Here is a 22,479-nt window from a genome sequence, read left to right on the forward strand (position 1 = left end):
TTTGAATCTGACTGCCTTTTGGAATAATAAATGAGGTGTTCAATTCTTTAAGCTGGCCTATTGTGTCAATGGACCAATGCACGCCTGTTGCTCTTGACTCGATATACCCTCGATATGTATAACATTAACTATGTGTCTGCTACCCGGAGATTTTCCCTCCTCTTGAATCTGAGCTTTGAAGACCAATGCAGAGGACAATTTTATTTCATACAAATGCGATTTGTCTAATTTTTAAATTATGATTTGGTCAAGTGCACACAAAATGTTTAAGCTGATTGATTCACGTTTGGAGCAATAGAATGACAGGGAACATTTCTGCTAAATGTTCACAAGTGTTAAATCTTTCAAGAGCCACCACACTGTGTAATAGAAAGGGGAACATTTCCTTCTCTTCATTCCGTTAAAAAGTATCCCTTGAATATTGAAGAGTGGTGAACTGGTCACAATTTTATTAATGCGGTAAAAATGAGTTCCTCAGCAAAACTAGGCATTTAAAAAAAAGATTTTGGGGTATTCAATTCTTATTTTTCCAATTAAGGGACAATTAGTGTGGCCAATTCACCTACCCTGCACATCCTTTTTGGTTGTGAGGGTGACACACACGCATACACGGGGAGAATATGCAAACCCCACACGGACAGTGACCCAGCGTCATGAGGCAGCAGTGCTAACCACTGTGCCACTGTGCCACCCCTAAAACAAGGCATTTTTAATGAGGGTGCCTCGTTGCCCACCTGTGAGTAAACTGATTTAAAATCATCAGAAATTATTTTGAAATTGAAGCTGAACCATGTTAGTGCATGTTTTCTCATTGTACACTCTTCTACTTTCTTGGATTGGATTGGATTTGTTTATTGTCACGTGTACCGAGGTACAGTGGAAAGTATTTTTCTGCGAGCAGCTCAACAGATCATTAAGTTCATGAAAAGCAAAGAAAATACATAATATGGCAACACAAGGTACACAATGTAACTACATAGACACAAGCATCGGGTGAAGCACACAGTGGTGTAGTATTAATCAGGTCAGCCCATAAGAAGGTCGTTAAGGAGAGTGGTAACAGCGAGGAAGAAGCTGTTTTTAAGTCTGTTCGTGTGTGTTCTCAGACTTTTGTATCTCCTGCCGGTTGGAAGAGTGAGTAAGCCGGGTGGGAGGAGTCTTTGATTATACTGCCCACTTTCCCCAGGCAGCGGAAGGTATAGCTGGAGTCAATGAATGGGAGGCAGGTTTGTGTGATGGACTGGGCTGTGTTCACAACTCTCTGAAGTTTCTTGCAGTCTTGGGCCGAGCAGTTGCCATACCAGCCTGTGATGCAGCCAGATAGGATGCTTTCTATGGTACATCTGTAAAAGTTGGTAAGAGTTAATGTGGACATGCCAAATTTCCTTAGTTTCCTGAGGATGTATAGGCGCTGTTGTGCTTTCGTGGTGGTAGCGTCAACATGGGTGGGCCAGGACAGATTTTTGGTGATGTGCACCCCTAGAAATTTGAAGCTGCTAACCATTCTCCACCTCGGCCCCGTTGATGCTGACAGTGGTGTGTACAGTACTTGGCTTTCTGAAGTCAATGACTAGCTCTTTAGTTTTGCTGGCATTGAGGGATAGATTGTTGGCGCTGCACCATGGCGTGTTTTTGCCATGCCTAGTGGCACATGAGGCAGACAAAGCACGAGCTTACATCTGTTTCCAAAACTAGTTTTCCCTGGAACAGGTTGCTGGCCTGTTGCCAGAGGCTGTATAGCTCGCTGGGCTCCACCCTGCACCAAACAGGCTGACCAGGAGACTCTCCCAGTCTATATTGCCTGCCAAAGGTGGATTGGAAGGATTTACAGGTTGGCCCGAAGTGGAATGATAAGCACCGTGGAATTGCCGCTCTGCTTCTTTTTACTTATCCTAGCCGGCAACTATACATTTCTCACCCAGACCTAGTGAGAAAATTGCAACATAGAATCTCTACAGTGCAGAAGGAGCCATTCAGCCCATCGAGTCTGCATGGGCCCTTCGAAAAACCACATGCCACATCCCACGCCTTATTCCTTCAAACCCACCTTAAGGGGTAATTTAGCATGGCCAATGCACCTTTTCGGCACATCTTCTGACTGTGGGAGGAAACTGGAGCACCCGAAGGAAACATGGGGAGAATGTACAAACTCCACGCAGGCTGTCACCCAAGGTTGGAATCAAACCCAGGTCCCTGGTGCTGTGAGGCAGCAGTGTTAACCACAGTACTGCCCCTGCTGCCATAAACCAGTAAATTTAGAGGCCCCAGCCACTTTAGCAGGCGAGAATGTAAGCGTGTCGGATGGGTCAGGGGTGGTCAAGTGATCGGGTGTGTCAATGCCCGAGTAGCCCAGGAGTTAGAACTAGTTTGAATTCATTTAACTTTTCCTCGGTAACTATCTGCTCAGAGTTGAAACAATCAAAGTGTATTGGACAGTTCCAGGCTGTAGGGTAATTTCCCATCCGACGTTTAAACCTCTCATGCAGCCCTGGAATGGGGACCTCTAGCACACCTTCTGCAGTATCCTTGGGACCGCCATGCATTCCCTATTGGGCGAGCAGTCGCCTGCTTAATGGGGAATTGACCCTCCACGAAAACCGCAGGGAGATCTGTCGCCGATCCCCCTGTGTCCTTCGCGACCACAGCATCAGTCATCAAGTCCTGAAGTGGGACTTGAACCTGGAAATTCTGGCTCAGAGGTAGGTTTACTCCCCACTGTGCCGCAAGATCTGCGTGTTGTATGCTACAATTTTAACATTTTTAATAGGAAAAGACTTTTAAAATGTATCTACTAGCACCAGTGACCCTACGAAAAATAATGTTGTTTGCAGAGCCTTCTCAAACCAGTGCAATTGCTGTAATTACGCAATTGCAACACAGACACCAATTTTGTGTTCAGGGCCTGATCGGGAGTAATCAAATCTGGAACCAGTGTAAAAGATTGTGAAAAGCATAAACATAATTGGATTTGGGCATAATTTGCTTACGTTTAAAACTCGTTGTTGTTCTTCTAGCTGTTACCAACAAGACTGCACTAATATTACTGGGGTAAAGAAGTGGAAAGTCCACCTCATAATGTTATTTTCCTGCAGAATTGGGTCCAAATGCATTGTGCTAGCCTCAGAATAGCACCCTCTGCTGCACAAGTGTAACATTGCTATTTTCTGTATTTGCCCAAATGGTTTCAAACTCCAAGGAGCGTTGACTTCCAGTGGTAAGAAAACGTTAACATTTCTATTAGAGTCATTCACAACAATCAAAGGAACTTATTCTGTTTCATTTGCATAGGTTAAGATTAAAATCTTGTTTTTTTAAAATTTAGAATACCCAATTTTTTTTTTTTCCAATTACGGGGAATTTAGCATGGCTAATCCACCTATCCTGCACAATTTTTGGGTTGTGGGGGGGAAACCCACACAAGCACGAGGAGAATGTGCAAACTCCAAACAGACAGCGACCCAAAGCCAGGATTGAACCTGGGAGGGCAGCACGGTGGCCTAGTGGTTAGCACAACCGCCTCACGGCGCTGAGGTCCCAGGTTCGATCCCGGCTCTGGATCACTGTCCGTGTGGAGTTTGCACATTCTCCCCGTGTCTGCGTGGGTTTCGCCCCCACAACCCAAAAAATGTGCAGAGTAGGTGGATTGACCACGCTAAATTGCCCCTTAATTGGAAAAAATAATTGGGTGCTCTAAATTTTTTAAAAAAGGATTGAACCTGGGACCTCGGCGCTGTGAGGCCGCAGTGCTAACCACTGCACCACTGTGCTGCCCTTATTTTTAAAAAAATTTATATAAATTTAGAGAACCCAATTCTTCTTTTTCCAATTAACAGTCAATTTAGCGTGGCCAATCCACCTAACCTGCACATCTTTGGGTTATGAGGGTGACACCCACACCACAGGGAAAATGTGCAAACTCCACACTGACAGTGACCTGGGGCCGGGATTGAATCCGGGACCTCCACGCCGTAGGTAGATTATTTCCATTTTGAAAAAAGTGTTTTAAAATATATAAATTTAGGGTACCCAATTCTTCTTTTTCAATTAAGGGGCAATGTAGCATTGCCAATTCACCTACCCTGCACATCTTTTTGGGTTGTGAGGGTAAGACTTAACCAGACATGGGGAGAAGTGCGAGATTATTTCAAGAATCTGACTGCTGCTTCTCACTCAAGCTTAATTCTGGCTGAAGCATTGTTGCTGTAAGTTCAAACTCATATTTTAAATATTTACTTTCGAAGTTTAAAAAGTTCGAAGATGTAGTGTAAGGGTGTCTGGCATAGCAAGGATTAATTTGGGACTGGGAAATGGTGCCACTCACAGTGTGATATAAAGAGATACAAGACCTGAGAGTAGATCAGTTGTGGACTGGACAGAAACTGGTGTAGAAGCAAGCATGGAGTTAGCTCCTAGCTTGTGCTGCACCCTGTATATATGTGCACAGTTCTACTATCAATAAACACTTAATGTTCAACCATACAATATTCAAAACGTCTTATCAGACCTACTGAAGATACAACACGCTGACAGATAATGGAAATAAATAGAAGAACCTCAGAGAAGCTGGAGAGAAATTCAAAAGCTTGAAAATCAAAGGAGGAGCATTTTGACCTGAAATTGAGGGCGATCACCTAAAAGAAGCTCCATTGCAGAGTTAGAGGCAGAGAGGCAAAGAAAACAAAAATGCACTATGCAGCTGACAGCTCTACAAGATCTTGTGGAGGGCCACTGTGAATGCTGACCCAGTGCAGAGTCAAAGGACCTAGCAGGGGTGAGCAAACTGTCAGTTTGATGCCACGAGTGGTTTAAAAAGCTTCAGAGCTGTGAAAAAAAGGTCAGAATAACCAGTTTCTGGAAGCACCATGGTGAGCTCTGTTCAGAACCAGCGCTTTACCACAGCCAGCTGTGTTCAGAATCAGCGCCATACCACATGGCGGCTGAGTTCATTGTAATAAAATATATACAGGACCTCAACCAAAGCTAGGGATCAATTGTAAAAGTCTCGAAAATCCTCAGAACCTGCTGAGCATACAGCACGAGAAATTCCTATCCTATTTTTAATGTTGGTAACGAGCTAACACGGCATTAAAAATTCACTGGCATCGCAACAGAGGTGTGTTGGAAGCTGGTCTGGCTGAGTCCAGATTAGTACAGAACTGGCAGCATACCTCGTTGGCTTCTACTAAGTGTCACCTTGACTCTGTGGTTGCATTTGTTTCTGAGTCAAAAGACTGTAGGTTTAAAGCCCTATCCCAAGACTTCAGCACATTAAAAGGGTGGCACGGTGGCACAGTGGTTAGCACTGCTGCCTCACAGCTCCAGGGTCTCAGGTTCGATTCCCGGCTTGGGTCACTGTCTGTGCGGAGTCTGCATGTTCTCCCCGTGTCTGCGTGGGTTTCCTCTGGGTGCTCCGGTTTCCTCCCACAGTCCAAAGATGTACAGTTTAGGTAGATTGGCCATGATAAATTGCTCCTTCATGTCCAAAAGGTTAGGTGGGGTTACTGGGTTATGGGGATAAGGTGGAGGTGTGGGCCTAGGTAGGGTGCTCTTTCCAAGGGCTGGTGCAGACTCGATAGGCCGAATGGCCTCCCTCTGCACTGTAGATTCTATGATTCTATGAATTTAGACTGACCCTTCAGTTCAGTGTTAAGGGGGTGCCACATTGTCAAAGGTGTATCCTCTTTGGAAGAGATGTTAAAGGAAGGCCTTGTATATCTGTTCAGTTGGCTATCAGAGATCCCATAGAAAGGGCAGCATGGTGGCACAGTGGGTTAGCACTGCAGTATCACGGTGTCGAGGTCCTAGGTTCGATCCCGGCTCTGGGTCACTGCCCGTGTGGAGTTTGCACATTCCCCCTGGGTTTAGCTCCCACAACCCAAAGATGTGCAGGGTAGGTGGATTGAACATGCTAAAATTGTCCCTTAATTGGAAAAAAATGAATTGGGTACTCTAAATTTCTTTTTTAAAAATCCCATAGCACAATTTGAAGAACAAAGATTTTTTTAAAATTTAGAGTACCTAATTCTGTTTCCAATTAAGGGGCAATTTAGCCTGGCCAATTCACCTACCTGGCACATCTTTTTGGGTTGTGGGGGTGAGACCCACGCAGATACAGGGAGAATGTGCAAAATCCACACGGGCAGTTACCCAGGGCCGGGATTGAACACGGGTGGATTTTGCACATTCTCCCTGTATCGAATCAATGAAAAAATGAAATGAAAATCGCTTATTGTCACGTGTAGGCTTCAATGAAGTTACTGTGAAAAGCCCCTAGTCATCACATTCCGGCGCCTGTCCGGGGAGGCTGGTACGGGAATTGAACCGTGCTGCTAGCCTGCTTGGTCTGCTTTAAAAGCCAGCGATTTAGCCCAGTGTGCTAACTGGGCCGGAATGTTCAGGCCATTCGCTGGAGGCGGGCTTCTCTGGTCCCGTAAGCAGTGGAACTCCACCCGTGGGTTTCCAGGCGGCGTAGGCTGGTTTCATTGGAAATTCCCATTGGCAGTGGCGGGAAGAGAGAATTCCACCACCAGTAAATGGCGCGCCCCCTCCCGCTGCAGAGAAACGCGTGGCTGAGAGGCCGGAGAATCCCGCCCATTATTTTACACTCATCCTGATATTTACTTTCCATTGGTTTTATATTTGCCCATTATTTATTTATCTCTTGTATATTTTGTCTTCCTATACCCTTATGGTAAAGCCATTGAGATTTCACATGATTTTAATCATCTGAGGAGCTGTCTTTAGTGCCCTGTGAATTGCTGTAACCCATTGTGGTGGGAAAAGGAAAACTCAGAAACAATCAGTCATGAATAAGAGCAACAGGAGAGAGAGGAAAGCGCGCCGAGGGCAGCAAGCTACAGTCTTTATTCATTCAAAAGATACAAGTAAATCTCCATTCCATATAAGGAGTTGTTTTTCTCCTAACTTTACTTTCTCGACCTTCAGACAGCTGGGATATCAGTTTTTCTCTCTCTCTCTCTCTCTAACCTTGCACACACACGCACACAAAGGCCTGAAGCTTTAGGTAATCACACTATTAAGCAGTTATTCGATATTAAGTATTAAAATTGTCCATTGCTATTCCCTCCTTTTTGTCATCCTAATGACAACATCTATCAAAATTTTAATCGCAGCCAGTCACCTAAGCAATATCTACATTCCCTTATTGTTAAACAAATGTTTGCTCAAAGAACATATATCAGGTATCATCGTACTCCTGTAGATTTTTCAATAATACCATCATTAATCTTTGGTACATAAAATGGGAAACAGGTTGTCATTATAGCTATATGACACAGCAGATTAGTCTATTGACAGTTCATTCTCGAATGGAGGTATCTACTGGTTTGCCTCCTCTAAGTCAACTTGTTCCCTTGCTGCTGTTGGGTCAGATAGTTTCAACATCCGGTAACTGCGGGACAGGTTTGCTATAGCTGCTTTCTGTAGGCATTGGCAGATGCATGGTCCAGTTTTGGGAAGTCCTTTCGCTGTGCTCGCCACCACCAGGTTCCAGTTGTATGGGCCACAGGGGTCTCGGCATAAGTACTTATCATCTCGCAAGTATTTAGAGTCATAGGGCCATGGGTCACACGTAAATGTGCCTGTCTCTCCTCTGGTTAATGTCACTGTAACCTCTCCAGCCCAATACGCTTTTCCCATTATCAGTTCCGGCATAAGCATCATGATAAGCGACATTACCCCTTTCATGTTGACTTGTCCGGTGTGAGCTGGGGCTCCGGCACCTGCTAACAATGACTAGCGTGAATCCACGTTGCTCTTTCTGCTACCTTTATCGCTGTCTGCATCACAAGAAGCACCTGGAATGGTCCCAGCCACCGTCTAGCTCTCCAGCTCTTCCTCCTGAGGTCTTTCACCACTACCCAGTCGCCTGGCTGCAGGTCGTGCAACTTCCCCTCAGCCGGTCGTGGCAGGGCTTCCTTCACTTGAGCTTGCACCTGGGATAAAATTGCAGAGAGTTTTGTACAGTAACGTAACATTTCATCCTCACAATGGCTAGTCAGGGTCCTCGCGACGGGTTTTGGCCCAATTCCAGTGTTGGGTGGTCTGCCGAATAATATTTCAAATGGACTTAAATTGGCTCTACCTCTGACCCTAGTCCTCATGTACATTAGTACTACGGGCAGGGCTTTCGTCCACGGTATTCCCATTTCATCGCAACACTTTGCTAGCTTATTTTTCAGAGTGGCATTTTCCCTTTCTACCGCTCCTCCACTCGCTTGATGGTATGCACAGTGTTGCCTTAGATCAATACCTAGGTATTCTCCTACCTGTTTCAGAGCCTGGTTTACAAATGGCGTGCCATTATCACTGCTGATTTTCTCTGGGATGCCCCATCGTGGAATGATTTCAGTTAACAGGGCCTTGGTTACTGCACTAGCATCTTGTTTGGCTGTAGGGAACACCTCTACCCACTTAGAGAACATGTCAACCATTACTAGGCAGTATTTCTTCCCTTCACTTGGGGTTAGCTCAATAAAGTCCATTTGAATATGCTCGAAGGGTCTCAGAGGTTCTGGGTGCGCCCCTGGGCTTATCTTAATTCCTCTCCCCACATTATTGGTAGCACAAATAACACATCGCTCACAAAATTTCTGGGAGTAACTAGTAAAGCCTCTGGTGTACCAATGTGCAGCGATACTCTTGAACATCCCTCCTTTTGACACATGGTCCTTGCCGTGTGTCAACTTAGCATAATGAGGAAATAGCGCTCTCGGTAGACATGGCTTATCATTGGGGCCGTACCATCCCCCTTTTTTTTACCTTACCCCCTGCCTTTGACCATTCTTTCTTTTCTTCCCGTGAGGCTTGTGTTTGCAGGTCTTGTATGTCCGCTGTTGGGATAGGAACTGTTAGCATTGGCATGTTTACATTATCACTGATAGGTTTTCGTGCTGCTGCTTTCGCTGCCGCATCCGCCCTTGCATTTCCCTGTGAGACTGGATCGGTTTTCCCTGTATGTGCGTCACACTTACAGACTGCAATACACTCAGGTAAGAGGACTGCGTCCAAGAGATCAGAAATCAGCCCATGGTGCGTGATTGGTTTGCCTGTTGATGTTAAGAATCCCCTATGTTTCCACAAGGTTCCGAAATCATGAGTCACCCCAAAGGCATACTGTCTGTGTAGATAGTAACGGACTTGCCTTCTGCAAGTTTACATGCTTCTGTAAGGGCTATCAATTCCGCAGCTTGTGCGGAGAGGTGTCTAGGAAGTGGCTCTGCTTTTAGTATGTTGTGTGATGTGACTATGGCATACCCCACACAGTTCTGGCCCGCTTCTCGATCTCTGAACGCAGACCCATCCACAAACAGTTCCATGTCGGGGTTTTGTAGGGGGGTATCCTGCAAGTCAGGTCGCGGACTACAAACTTCATTAGTTAGAGCAACACAATCATGTGGTTCCCCATCACCTGCGGTGGGATGAAGAGTGGCGGGGTTAAGTATGGTACACCTTTTCAACCACATCATGTTTTCCCTTTGCCCAAAGTTTCCCCGGAACTGTCTGCAGTCGCGGGTCATCGGCAGTAATTTGTACAAAACTCCAGGTTGTTCCCCTATGGCTCTGGTCTGAGGCGGGGACTATCTCCACCACTCTCTCTGCCCGAGATAGCCAGTTAAGATTCTTTTTATAAGCTCGCATACTCGTACTGAACCACACAGTTGTGTCTGAAAGCAGTGTCCAATCATTGACTTTGAGATTTTTAAGGACCCACGGTCCCAAATCTTTCCATTGTCTATTGCGCCCTTTCGCTAATGATACATGGGGGTGTGACCCTTCTATTGTAAAGGGGTGTGGTACTCCTGATCTCAGACGTATTCTAGACAGGTCTAGAACCTATGCTCATCCCAATATAACTCCCATATCAGCAGCACCTCAGACTTTTGCAACTTCCCGAGCCATTCATTCTCGTATTGATTATCTGGTCCCCCCAAGTGAATGTGTGCGGTGCAGTGCAGATTCTCCTTGGACATAAAGTCAGTGTTAATAGGGTTAACGCGTTTGCGTGCTTCTCCCATGAGTGCTTGGTTTACTGAACTCACTGCCGCTGGAGTCAATCTCCATTCATAAATATACATCAGGGGTCTGGCGTCAAATTTAACTCCTTGGATTCGTGCATCACACTCTCTATAGTCTGTGTAAAGATTTCAAGAACGTTAGTACAAGAGGTTAGCTTAAGCGGTTCTTCATTGCAAAGTATCAAGGTTTTGGACTCACCCTCTCCTTCAGGCATACCTCCATCGTCCTCTCCTCCCCTTTGTCAATTACCATTGTCATCATTGTCTCTTGGCCCTTCTTGTCTCTTTGTTGGGCAGTCTCTTGCCCAGTGATCCTTGCTTCCGCACGTGAAACACCCATCCGTCTTACCGCGTCCTCGACCTCCCCTGCCTCTTCCTCTTGTCTGTCCTCTACCTCTTCCTCGTTGCTGACCTTCTGCAACCTGTGTCACCATCTGCATCATAGTTAGCTGTGCTTGGTGACTCTGATCCTCCCTCCTTTTGTTCCGCTTCACCTTTTCTTGTGTCAGTAGCTTTTCAGCGTGCATGGCGTGTTGTTCGATTAAGTTGAGTTTCCCTGTGTCCCATGTAATACATGTATTTTTCACCTTCTTAGCGATGTCCTCACTTAATCCATTCATAAAACTGTTCCGCAGATGTGCCTCATACGGAGTCACTTCAGCTGTATTTATGTCAGCTGGTGGTGTAAGTCCACTATGAGCGTTATGGACTTCTGTGAGCCGGGTCAGGTACTGGGACACAGTTTCACCGTCACGCTGCTTACACGTGGCAATTTTTGTCATGTCCATTCTTACCGGAAAGGCAGTTTGACAGGCGTCCACCAGACCTGTAACAAAGGCGTTATAAGGCACATTATCTGCATGGTCTGGTTGAACTTGGCAAGCTCGTACATTATCACCTGGCCAATTGTATCGGATCTTGGGGATGTCTGCGCCCAATTTCCTCCCCAATAATCGCCGCATCTCATGAGACGTGGGGCGAAACTCGAGGCAGAACCTGCGTACCTCGCCTGCAAATTTCTGGCCTCCCGCTTCTCTGGGATCTGGGAGTTGTTCATAGGCACATTCAATGTCTTTCATTGTCCACGGTCTGTGGACAAGTATCGGTTGTCCTTCCGGGCCCGCCACTTCTATCATTGGAGCATTGAGGACATTGCCGAGGAATTTACTGTCTCCTTCCCTTTCTTCGTCGCCTTTGTGATAATTAAACGGTTCTGGTGCATCTGGAAGGGCAGATTTAGGTCTGCACGACGCCTTACTCCGGGTATGGTGAGCTACTCGGGAGTCAGATGTAGTCATGGTACTGATGTCTGGGTAAAGGGGGTGACGGTCAGCTCCTGACGGTAGAGTTCCCATGGACGTCTCAGGCATTCCCCGAGGGGGTTCACTATATGGTGGAGGGCTCGGTCGCGACTCTTGGCCTGGGTTCATGGGGGCCACTTGTGGAGGAGCCGTTGGCCTGGGAGGCAGCCATCCAGGTCGGGATCATCCGGAATGGGGTGACCTGAAATAGACTTAACACACTGAAGAGATTTGGTTTTATTTGCAGTTTCTTTGGGTTTCGCCTGTGATCGTCTATTTCTTATTTCTGCCTCTGTTTTCCACATACCGTAAGCCGCCCAATTTATTGTTTCTTTTTTCCTTTTGCTTTTCTTTCCACTTTCTTTTGCCCTCTGTTCTAACTGGGTTTTTAATAATTCCAATTGTCTTAAACTAAAACTTCCTCCTTCAGGAAAACCACACTCCTTCACCCACATTTTAACTTGACTCACCGAGTCTTGTCCATAATTAGTAACCATGTATCGTATATTAGGGCTATTTAAACTTGCAGCATTTAGAACATAGAACATAGAACAGTACAGCACAGAACAGGCCCTTCGGCCCTCAATGTTGTGCCGAGCCATGATCACCCCACTCAAACCCACGTATACACCCTATACCCGTAACCCAACAACCCCCCCCCTTAACCTTACTTTTATTAGGACACTACGGGCAATTTAGCATGGCCAATCCACCTAACCCTCACATCTTTAGACTGTGGGAGGAAACCGGAGCACCCGGAGGAAACCCACGCACACAGGGGGAGGACGTGCAGACTCCACACAGACAGTGACCCAGCTGGGAATCGAACCTGGGACCCTGGAGCTGTGAAGCATTTATGCTAACCACCATGCTACCCTGCTGCCCCAATTTGTTTGTTTTTTCCCATTGCTATTACCCATGACCGGTCTCTTACTTGTGAGCCAGACTCACAGCGACCTTATCCTTTGTGACTTGATTTTCCTCCGGAGGCTCCCGCACGTAAGCGCGTCCGCTTAGGTGGCTTGGTTTTCCTAAACCAGCAAACCAATACCTATCGTTTAGGTATTTTTACAGGTCCAACCTGTTTGATAGATCCAAGTCTAAATCCACCCGTCACTGTGAGACTGTTCACCACTGTCTATAATTAATAATAGAGCAATTCCTTACCACAGATTTCAGTCCGGATCCCGGTGTTGAGGTGACACAGTAATTCCTGGTCCTCTCACGCTGATGGCCATTGAAGCGTTTGAGATGAGGTGAAAAGCCCTCAAGGCGTCAGCGCTAACGCCTCCCCGGAATCTCCCAGTGTCTACCTCAAGCATGGGATCCCATCCTCGTCGCCAAGAACTGTGGTGGGAAAAGGAAAACTCAGAAACAATCAGTCATGAACAAGAACAAGTTTAGTTTATTTCTTAGCTCTGCAGAGGACACCCTCCTCTCTCTACAGGCGAGAGAGGAAAGCGCGCCGAGCGCAGCAAGCTACAGTCTTTATTCATTCAAAAGATACAAGTAAATCTCCATTCCATATAAGGAGTTGTTTTTCTCCTAACTTTACTTTCTCGACCTTCAGACAGCTGGGATATCAGTTTTTCTCTCTCCCTCTCTAACCTTGCACACACACACACACACACACACACAAAGGCCTGAAGCTTTAGGTAATCACACTATTAAGCAGTTATTCAATATTAAGTATTAAAATTGTCCATTACACCATATTGTTATTATACTGCTGCGGATGGTATAAAGACGGATTGACGCCACTTCCTGATTGCCATCACAATTATTGCACCACAGTTAAAGGAAGGCTTTGTATATCAGGCAGCACGGTAGCACAGTGGTTAGTACTGTGGCTTCACACTGCCAGGGTCCCAGGTTCGATTCCCTGCTGGGTCACTGTCTGTGCGGAGTCTCCCTGCGGAGTTTGCACATTCCTCTCACAGTCCAAAGACGTGCAGGTTAGGTGGACTGGCCATGTTAAATTGACCTTAGTGTCCAAAAATGCTAGGTATGACTCCAAGTAGTGAAGAGTTCCACCCGGATTTCCATTGACTCCAGTCTTGCTAGGGCTCCCTGTTCCCACACTCAGTCAATTGCTGCCTTGATGTCAAGGTCACTCACTCTCATCTCATATCACATATAATCTATCAACGCCAGCAACTCAATTGTTAAAATAGATATAACAGACTCCTCAGCAACTTTGGAAAATGCTGGAACTCCATCCATGTCTGATAACCCCTCTGTGGTCTTTGGCTCCTTTCTGACTTCGAATGTAACTAAAACAAATCCACACAATTACTGTTGTGCCAATCCACAATCCTTTTACCCATTATTCTGCTGGTCAATCTGAGAGTAGATTTTGTAGCGGGCAACATTAATCTTTATATCTAATTCTGTTAGTTTAATAATTACTTTTCCTGAATCTGATAAAGTATTTGTTGTTGTTTAATCTGTTTCCAAATATCACCATTAACCCATGTTGACTTAAATTTACCGTCACCATTCTTTTAATCTGAGGGAGATAAGTGAATTCCTTGCCCAAATGTATAATTCCATTTGTCTCCAGTACCATAGTTGTTGTTATCTAATAGTCAATATCTTTCTAATATTGTGGCGACACGGTGGCGCATGGTGAGCATTGCTGCCTCACAGCGCCAGGGACCCGAGTTTAATTCCAGCTTCGGGTGGCTGTCTGTGTGGCGTTTGCAAGTTCTCCCTTAGTCTGCGTGGGTTTCCTCCACGTGCGCCGGCTTCCGCCCACAGTCCAAAGGTGTGCAACTTAGGTGGATTGGCCATGCTAAAATTGCTGCTTAGTGTCCAACAATGTGCAGGTTGGTGGTATTATGGAGTTACCGGGAAAGGGTGAGGGAGTGGGCCCATGTAGGGTGCTCTTTCAGTGGGTTGGTGCAGACACGATGGGCCAAATGGCCTCCTTCTGCACTGCAGGAATCCTATGGTTCTATTACCTTTAGCAAATGAAGACAGTGGGTTAATTTTAACTCTGCACAAGTGGAAATTTGAAAAATAATTCAAGTCATTTAAATTTTATGAAAATTACCATAATATAGCCATTTTCCAAACAATTATATTGGCAAGCTGTGATTTGGAAAGAAGTGTTTGTACTCATTCAGCCAGTACCCCAGGCTGGTTTGACCTTTGATTATAGAATTTAACTGTCCCAACATTAATAAGTTAAGAATTGTCTTAAACAAATTGACAAGAACAATTAGAAATCATTTTATCTCCACTCATTGTATTAACCATTTTATCCATTATCTCCTGTTAATTGAGTTCCGGGGTGTTGGGCAGATTTTGTAGTTGACCACGTCACAGATCAAATTACCTGAGTGAATTTCTGTTTCGCATGCTGTGCATTCCAATTAATTCAACTTTCAGTCAAATCACACCAAATACAGGGAGTAACACAAAACCTCTAAAGAACATTTGTGTCATTCAAAGAACTGTTTACACTATTGGAAATCTTCCATTATAATTAAAAGCAGTAAAGATTACAATAGGAAGATTTCAAATGTTATTTCACAGCACCTTGCCGAGTACTATTTTCTGAGTACGGCACTGATCACAGCAAGAATATTGCAGGGAAAGGGTAACTTTGGGTAGAAGGATAGTGATGGATCCAATTCAGATCTTCACATGATTTACAACCAAGAATTAATAACTATTTTTGGCCTAAAAACGAATGAGTTTAGAAGAAATGAGTTAGAACAATAAATGTTCTAATTTGGGCTTTTCTCAACCTTTTAAATTCTGTTTAGAACAGCATAGCGGTTTACCTAAGCATTGCAAATTGTCCTGTTGCTAGATTGCTATGCTTTGCAGCCACGAAGCATACCAATTTCTACCCCAGTGTTATCAAATGAAGTTCCTCCTCAAAGAATCTCAGAGTGGGAGATAGATTAATATCAGCTCGTGTCAGCGGACATACTGTGAACTCTGAGTCATAAGACTGGTGCTAACTCTGCATTAGGATTTGAACACGTAAATCTCGGTTAACACTTAAGTGCATTAGTGAGGGAGTGCTGCAGTGTCCGAGGTGAGGAGTGCAATCAATGTAAAGGATTCTGGTGAGAAGTGCAATCAATGTAAAGGATTCCACTAGACAATGTAAATAGGGCAGGAAGACCACGATGTGCTTTGGGCAATATGCATTTTTTATCATAGAATTTACAGTGTAGAAGGAGGCCACTCAGCCCATCGTGTCTGCACTGGCTCTTGGAAAGAGCACCCTACCCAAGGTCAACACCTCCACCCTATCCCCATAACCCAGTAACCCCACCCAACACTAACGGCAATTTTGGACACTAAGGGCAATTTATCATGGCCAATCCACCTAACCTGCACATCTTTGGACTGTGGGAGGAAACCGGAGCACCTGGAGGAAACCCACGCACACACGGGGAGGATGTGCAGACTCTGCACAGACAGTGACCCAAGCCGGAATCAAACCTCGGACCCTGGAGCTGTGAAGCAATTGTGCTATCCACAATGCTACCGTGCTGACCACCAAAAAATGATTAGGCCAATTTACCTGGTCCATAAACTTGGGAACTAAGTGCCCTGCAGGCAGAAGGCCCCCAAAAATGGGAGGCATCATGATTGCAGCGTCTAAACCCCTCTACTAAAGCCTCGGGATTCCAGGTGTTTTCCAATGGGGATGGAGGTGTGGATTGTTCCTGGTCTGCTGCTTCTATTTCCATCCACTAAAGCTTTCTGGATGCCCAAGAATACTGAAGGTCAAGGAGAACCGGCACTGTAATCAACGTTGAGCTCCAATGACTGGAAGGCTAGCGGAGGTCCCCGGGCAGGTGAATAATTACTAGATAAAGCGTTTCTAATTGTTCCCTGCCTTCAACAAAAGTTTGGATTTCAACCTGGATTATTTGATCATTGATCTGCAATTGGCAGCCAGGAAATCCTGAGCACCAGGGCCAGAGAAGGGCCTGCAGGTCTCAAAGTCCCACAGCTGCTCCTGGACCTCTTGCCTCCACCACCAGTGCGAGGCCATGCCAGAGCGGGACCACTAGCTCAAATGCAGAAGCTCGAAGGGCTGAAGAGGTGCACTGCTCCTGTTTAGTGTCTGGGCTGGGGACATTCAGAAGATCGGTACTATAGGGTGTGATTTAAGGGGGGGGGGGGGGGAAATCAGAGTCCACTTTTGGGTACATTTAGTGGGTTGTTTCTCAGTGGCTGCAGTGCTGAGAAACACCCAGCTATTCAACAGCACTTTGCCGTTTTGTTGGGCCTCAGTGAGGAACTTCCTGTCGAGGCCGCGATGACATCATTTCCTGTACTGATGAGCTCAACACGCTAGTGCAGGAAGAGTACTCGTGGATCGGGCCCTATTTTTAAAGTCAGGCCCGATCTTTCCACCCCCCTCACCCCCCCAGCTACCCCACCGCAGCCTCTGGACCACCACACTGCACCCAAACTACCTCATCTGGGCTCTTCAAGCCCCCCCGCCCCATCTCATAAGGGCACCCCTGGCATGGGCACCCAGGCACCTTGGCACTGCCAGGCTGGCAGGGGCACTGCCATAGTGCCACCCAGGCACCCTGGTAATTCCAGGATGTATAGCCATCTAAGATGGTCACCTGCAATGGACCATGGGAATTATGGCCAACCCAGGACTCAGACAGATACAGAGCCTATGTGTATCTGAAACACAGGTAACCAGACCTGATCGAAACCTCTGCTCGTTTGCATTTTAATGGCCCATTTTCCCAGGACAATAGAACTCCAATCAAGCAACCAGTACAGCCACAGACTGATCAGCGAAACTCCCCTTACTCAGAAAGCCCAACTGCCAAGGTCAATGACCGCTAAGGCCACCTAGGCATCCGCCCCTTTATTAGCCGAAATCGAAGCCCTGTCGAACTATTGGGTCCAAGGTTAAGGACCGCCCCAGAGGGATAAAAGAGAGTGCAGCCATGTGTTCTGTCTCTTTTGGATCCGGCCTGTGCCAACACAATTGTAGCAGGAACAGCCAGCCAAGTTCCAGACCGATGATCGCTACCTGACAGATGAGCCCAGCAGAGACAGAGCCACTTTCTTCGAATGAGCCAAGTGAAATCCAGATAATGGCCTTATCCATTTGCACAGTGCCGGTCGCCTTGAAGTTAAGTATAGGTTAATGTAGCTGATAGATGTAGTTTAACTCGTAGTAGATATTGTGTTTGCATGTTGAGATAACTCTTGTGTATGTTTATAAACCATCTTTTGAACTAACTAACCGGTTGTGTGGTCACTTGATCGATATAAGGGAAGGCTTGTGGTTCACTAAGATAAATAGAAAGACCCACAGTATTGGCGACGCTGTTGGGACCAAAACAGAGCAACAGGTGGCACTGACAGAGTACCCGGGTGGCAATGCCAGGCTGGCAGTGCCACGGTGCCCTGGTGCCAACAGAAGTGCCACCCTATCCAGAAGCCAACCATCTGGGGGGCTCCAATGTCCTGGGAAATGCCCCCCCCCCACCAGGTACCATCACGGCTGGTCCAAGTTAGTGTGGACCAGTACTAAACTGCACCTATTTGAGGCCTCACTGGGGTGGCCATTAGTTCCTGGGTCCCCGGGGGAATGCAATGCAATGCAAGGGCAGCAGGGTAGCATGGTGGTTAGCATAAATGCTTCACAGCTCCAGGGTCCCAGGTTCGATTCCCGGCTGGGTCACTGTCTGTGTGGAGTCTGCACGTCCTCCCCCTGTGTGCGTGGGTTTCCTCCGGGTGCTCCGGTTTCCTCCCACAGTCCAAAGATGTGTGGGTTAGGTGGATTGGCCATGCTAAATTGCCCGTAGTGTCCTAATAAAAAGTAAGGTTAAGGGGGGGGTTGTTGGGTTACGGGTATAGGGTGGATACGTGGGTTTGAGTAGGGTGATCATGGCTCGGCACAACATTGAGGGCCGAAGGGCCTGTTCTGTGCTGTACTGTTCTATGTAGACATAATGGCTCATTTAAATGTGCTGATCTGGATCATGCCCAGTGGGAGCGTAGGAACCCTCATGAGAGGACACTCACGACATTCAAAGGCCTCGTCGTGTCACCAAATCAGTCACATTGAGGCCGGTAAATCCTGTCCATTATCTAGCTACTTATCTCAGTCACTTTTGGTGCAAATCCTCTGCACATAATCACGTTGACTACACTTCACAATTTAGTAATTGGCTGCAAAGTGCTTCAGCTGGTCCATCCGAAGAGTGATAAGCTCTGTACAAATGATCCTCTTTTCTTTCTTTTGCTGTTTAATTTCAGCTAGGAACTGACTTCAAGAAAATATTCAATACTGAATTGTCATGCCAGAGAAATACGTGTCTCCAACTTTTGTGAACCCATTACGGCACATCAAATTAAAGAACAGGTTGAGTTTTGCACTCTAAGTGGCCTGTAAAGGACATCATCAAACTGCAAACGTTACACACAAATTATACCTAGATCATGTACAGAGTTCAATAAAGCAATTTACAAGTACAAAAGTAAAATGTTGCCCCAGATGATGGAAATAAAAAACAGAAAATGTTGGAAATACGCACGAGATCTCACAGTGTCTGTGGAGGGAGAAGCAGAGATATTGGGTGAGATTTTCCAGCCCTTCCCACTGCCAGTAGCTTTCAGTCCCGCCGAAGGTGACCCCCCTCCTCACCCATGACGGGTTCCCCAGTGGCGGAGTGGGCGAGCAACATGAATTGGCATTGATTTCAGCAGGACCGGGAGATCCCGATAGCGAGATACCTCCGCTGGAGGAATACATTCCGAGGGGAGGGAGGGGGGGGGGGGGGGGGGGAGGGAGGGGGAGGGGGGGGGGGGGAGGGAGGGAGGGGGAGGGGGGGGGGGGGGGAGGGAGGGAGGGGGAGGGGGGGGGGGGAGGGGGAGGGGGGGGGGGGGAGGGAGGGGGAGGGGGGGGGGGGGAGGGAGGGAGGGGGAGGGGGGGGGGGAGGGAGGGAGGGGGAGGGGGGGGGGAGGGAGGGAGGGGGAGGGGGAGGGGGAGGGAGGGAGGGGGGGAGGGGGAGGGGAGGGAGGGGGAGGGGGGGGAGGGGAGGGGGGAGGGGGGGGGGGACTGGAAACCCCTTGCCCAGTGTCTCAGACTGTTGGTAGTTCATCAAAACGTTCTGACAAAAGGTCATTGACCCGAGGCGTTGACTCCGTTTTAAGCAATTTCACCATTTTCTGTTTTTTTGCTTTACATCAGTTTACTAGATTTTCTGATAGTTTAATGGGTCAAATGCGGCATTCATTATTGAGTAGCACAAATCCTGACATTGATGCAGCTATGATCTCAATCAGGGTAGTGGTGCGATGATTAAACAATCAATTCTAATGAAAGATATGAAGTGTGAATTCTTAGCCTTCCCTCACCCACTGCTGAGGCTTGCACATTTGTGACCATTTGGATAAGGCAGCTGCCACCAGGGAATAACACCCCAGCATGAAGCAGCAGCAACCTTAACAACTTGTATTTATATAACACATCGAATGTAATAAAACATCCCAAGGTGCATCACAGGAGTGTTACCAAATAAGATTTGACACTGAGCCAAAAGGAGATATTAGGACAGATGTTGAAAAGTTTGGTCAAAGAGGCAGGCCTTAAGAAATGGCTTAACAGAGGACACAGCTGCCTTGAGGATTTATAAAACAAAAAACTTTCAAATAAACTGGCTTGGAAGAAACAAACACGTTGCTGATTCTAGCTGGGTGCGAGAGGTTTTTGTAGAACGGGTTAGTGTGCAACGCAATATAATTTACAAAACTAACATCTGGATGTTCCTGCTGGCTCCGAAACTTTATTCACGTCTTTCATTTTCATTTTTGACTTTTCGTACGAGATATGTGACATACAGTTCACTGATTTAAATCACAACTTCACTTTATAATTATTTTCATTGCAAACACCATCTTTTGCAACACCTCATCTTTGACATATCCATTTACAATTGTTAGTTCTATTTCTTTGTCAGCACTATCTCAACCTTTTTTCATCATTCATCTTATCATTGCTTGTGCAGCCCGCTCTTATTTTTCTTATCTAAATTGATTAAACATGTTTACCAGAGGGACATTGCATCTTTTTTTTCTTATGCTGCTTCGGTTCTGGAAGTCCATCTTCTTTTTTGCTTGTTTCTGCTTTTATTGGCCTCCTTCTCCTTTAATTTCTTACTTCAATTTCCTCCGGGTGCTCCGGTTTCCTCCTACAAGTCCCGAAAGACATGCTTGTTAGGTGAATTGGACATTCTGAATTCTCCCTCAGTGTACCCGAACAGACGCGGGAATGTGGCGACTAGGGGTTTTTCACAGTAACTTCATTGCAGTGTTAATGTAAACCTACTTGTGACAATAATAAAGATTACTATTATTTTACAATCTCCTTGAATTATTATTTTAATTGGGTCGTTTTATTTCACTTTCTCTTCAGTTCTGTCTTCCCTGAAACTCTGAAGCCAGCCTCTAACTTGCCCCTGGTTGCTCATTTAGACTGATTTCTATGGTGCATGGAATCACTGTTCAGCTTGAAATTTACTGTTAAATTCCATATTACCAACCATCACCTATTTCCAACTTCGAAACACCACCCACCTCCCCCTTCACCTCATCCGTTGATGAAAACTTCATTCATGTCTTTGTCACCTCCAGAATCAGTTAATCAAGCATCCTGCTTGCCATGACTCTTCTGGCTCACACCTCCTTCACATCCTCCCCTCTCTTCATAATTCATCCTCAGCCGCAGAAACTTCTGCTATCGTGGCCGCACACTTTGGCATTTTTTTCCAAAACCAAAAGATTTGCATTTATTGTCCCAATGGGTTATAGAGCAATTGAAGTACTTGTCATGTAGGAAATACGGGAGACAATTTGCACAGAGTCAGCTCCCACCGACAGCAATGAAATAATGACCACAAAACCTGTTTTAGTGATGTTGATTGAGGGATAATTATCAGCCAGGACACAAGGTCTAACTGACCTGGCCTCCTTCAAAATAAAGCCATAGGATCCTTTAATCCCCCTGAGTGGGAGGAATGCAGCCCTCGATTTATGTTCTCATCCAAAGACATCAGCTACAACAGTTCAGAACTCCCTCATTACTGCTCCGGAATGTCAGCTTCCCACTAACGCTCAACATTCAGTTGTTTTACTTCTGTGAAATGCTTCGGATCATTTTCATACATTAATGGTGCTTTAAAGTGTGGTTTCACCCCAGTTCCTCCTGATATCCAATGCAAGCAAAGCAACCAGAAGGGAATCAAATGAAGTCACCATAGTTCCGGATGACCATAGGTTGCTTTCCCCATTGAGGTGATTTAACCTGAGGATCACCACACCTCAGGCAAGGGGCAAGGTTGAGGAGATCTAATAACCTCAGCCGCTAGTGAAACTGAACTCATGCTGTTGGTCACACTCTGCATCACAAACCAGCTGTCCAGCCAACTGAGCCAAACCGACCCCAGCTGGTTTGTGATGCAGAGACCAACATGTGGGTTCAATTCCCGTATGAACTGAGGTTATTCATGAAAGTTCCACATACTCAACCTTGCCTGAGGTGTGGTGATCCTCCGGTTAAATCTCCACCAGTCAGCTCTCCCCCCTCAAAGGGTGAAACAGCCTATGGTCATCTGGAACTGTGGAATCGAATAAGATCATTTTTGTTCTGATGGCTATTATAGACACAAGTGGATCCCAAACCCTGCATAAAGGTTATTAGTAATCTGGCTCGTGACAGAATGTCAAGCGTCTCTGGAATCCTTTCTTCATCTCTGAAACACCATGGGGCACATTTAAATTGAAAGTGCTAGGGGCGGCACAGAGGCACAATGGTTAGCACTGCTGCATCACAGTACCGGGGACCCATGTTTGATCCTGGCTCCGGGTCACTGTCCATGTAGAGTTTGCATATTCTCCCCGTGTCTGCGTGGGTCTCACTCTCACAACCCAAAGATGTGTAGGGTAGGTGGATTGGCCACGCTAAATTGCCCCTTAATTTAATTATTTTTTAATTGAAAGTGCTATATCAATATATCTATATCAATATTAAGCTGATATTGGTGCTGTATTTCCCCATTTCCAACAACATACTGCAAGATCTGTGTTGATGCCTATTAATTTGATTGCAGGTGAGGTTATTCATAAAGAACCCA

At 46.1% G+C, this 22,479-nt stretch overlaps 1 protein-coding gene across 7 annotated transcripts; it reads right to left on the bottom strand.

The window, feature by feature from the left end:
- Positions 1 to 6,841: 6,841 nt before the first annotated feature.
- Positions 6,842 to 12,924, bottom strand: LOC119953920. 7 transcript variants are annotated; one of them, XR_005458143.1, is made up of 4 exons: positions 12,506 to 12,924; positions 10,237 to 11,540; positions 8,787 to 8,852; positions 6,842 to 7,955 (listed from the first exon to the last, which is right to left on the bottom strand). XR_005458143.1 is itself a non-coding variant. In XM_038778589.1 (3 exons), the coding sequence occupies exon 2, from the start codon at positions 11,465 to 11,467 to the stop codon at positions 10,280 to 10,282; it is 1,188 nt and encodes a 395-aa protein (XP_038634517.1). In that variant the 5' UTR covers positions 11,468 to 11,540; positions 12,506 to 12,924; the 3' UTR covers positions 6,842 to 7,955; positions 10,237 to 10,279. The 7 variants fall into 7 exon arrangements, 4 of the variants coding, with proteins under 4 accessions (XP_038634517.1, XP_038634518.1, XP_038634516.1 ...); XR_005458140.1 differs by having other exon boundaries at positions 8,782 to 8,852; XM_038778589.1 differs by lacking the exon at positions 8,787 to 8,852.
- Positions 12,925 to 22,479: the final 9,555 nt, after the last annotated feature.

This window comes from Scyliorhinus canicula, chromosome 19 (assembly GCF_902713615.1).
Source record: "Scyliorhinus canicula chromosome 19, sScyCan1.1, whole genome shotgun sequence".
In the NCBI taxonomy this organism is placed as follows: domain Eukaryota; kingdom Metazoa; phylum Chordata; class Chondrichthyes; order Carcharhiniformes; family Scyliorhinidae; genus Scyliorhinus; species Scyliorhinus canicula.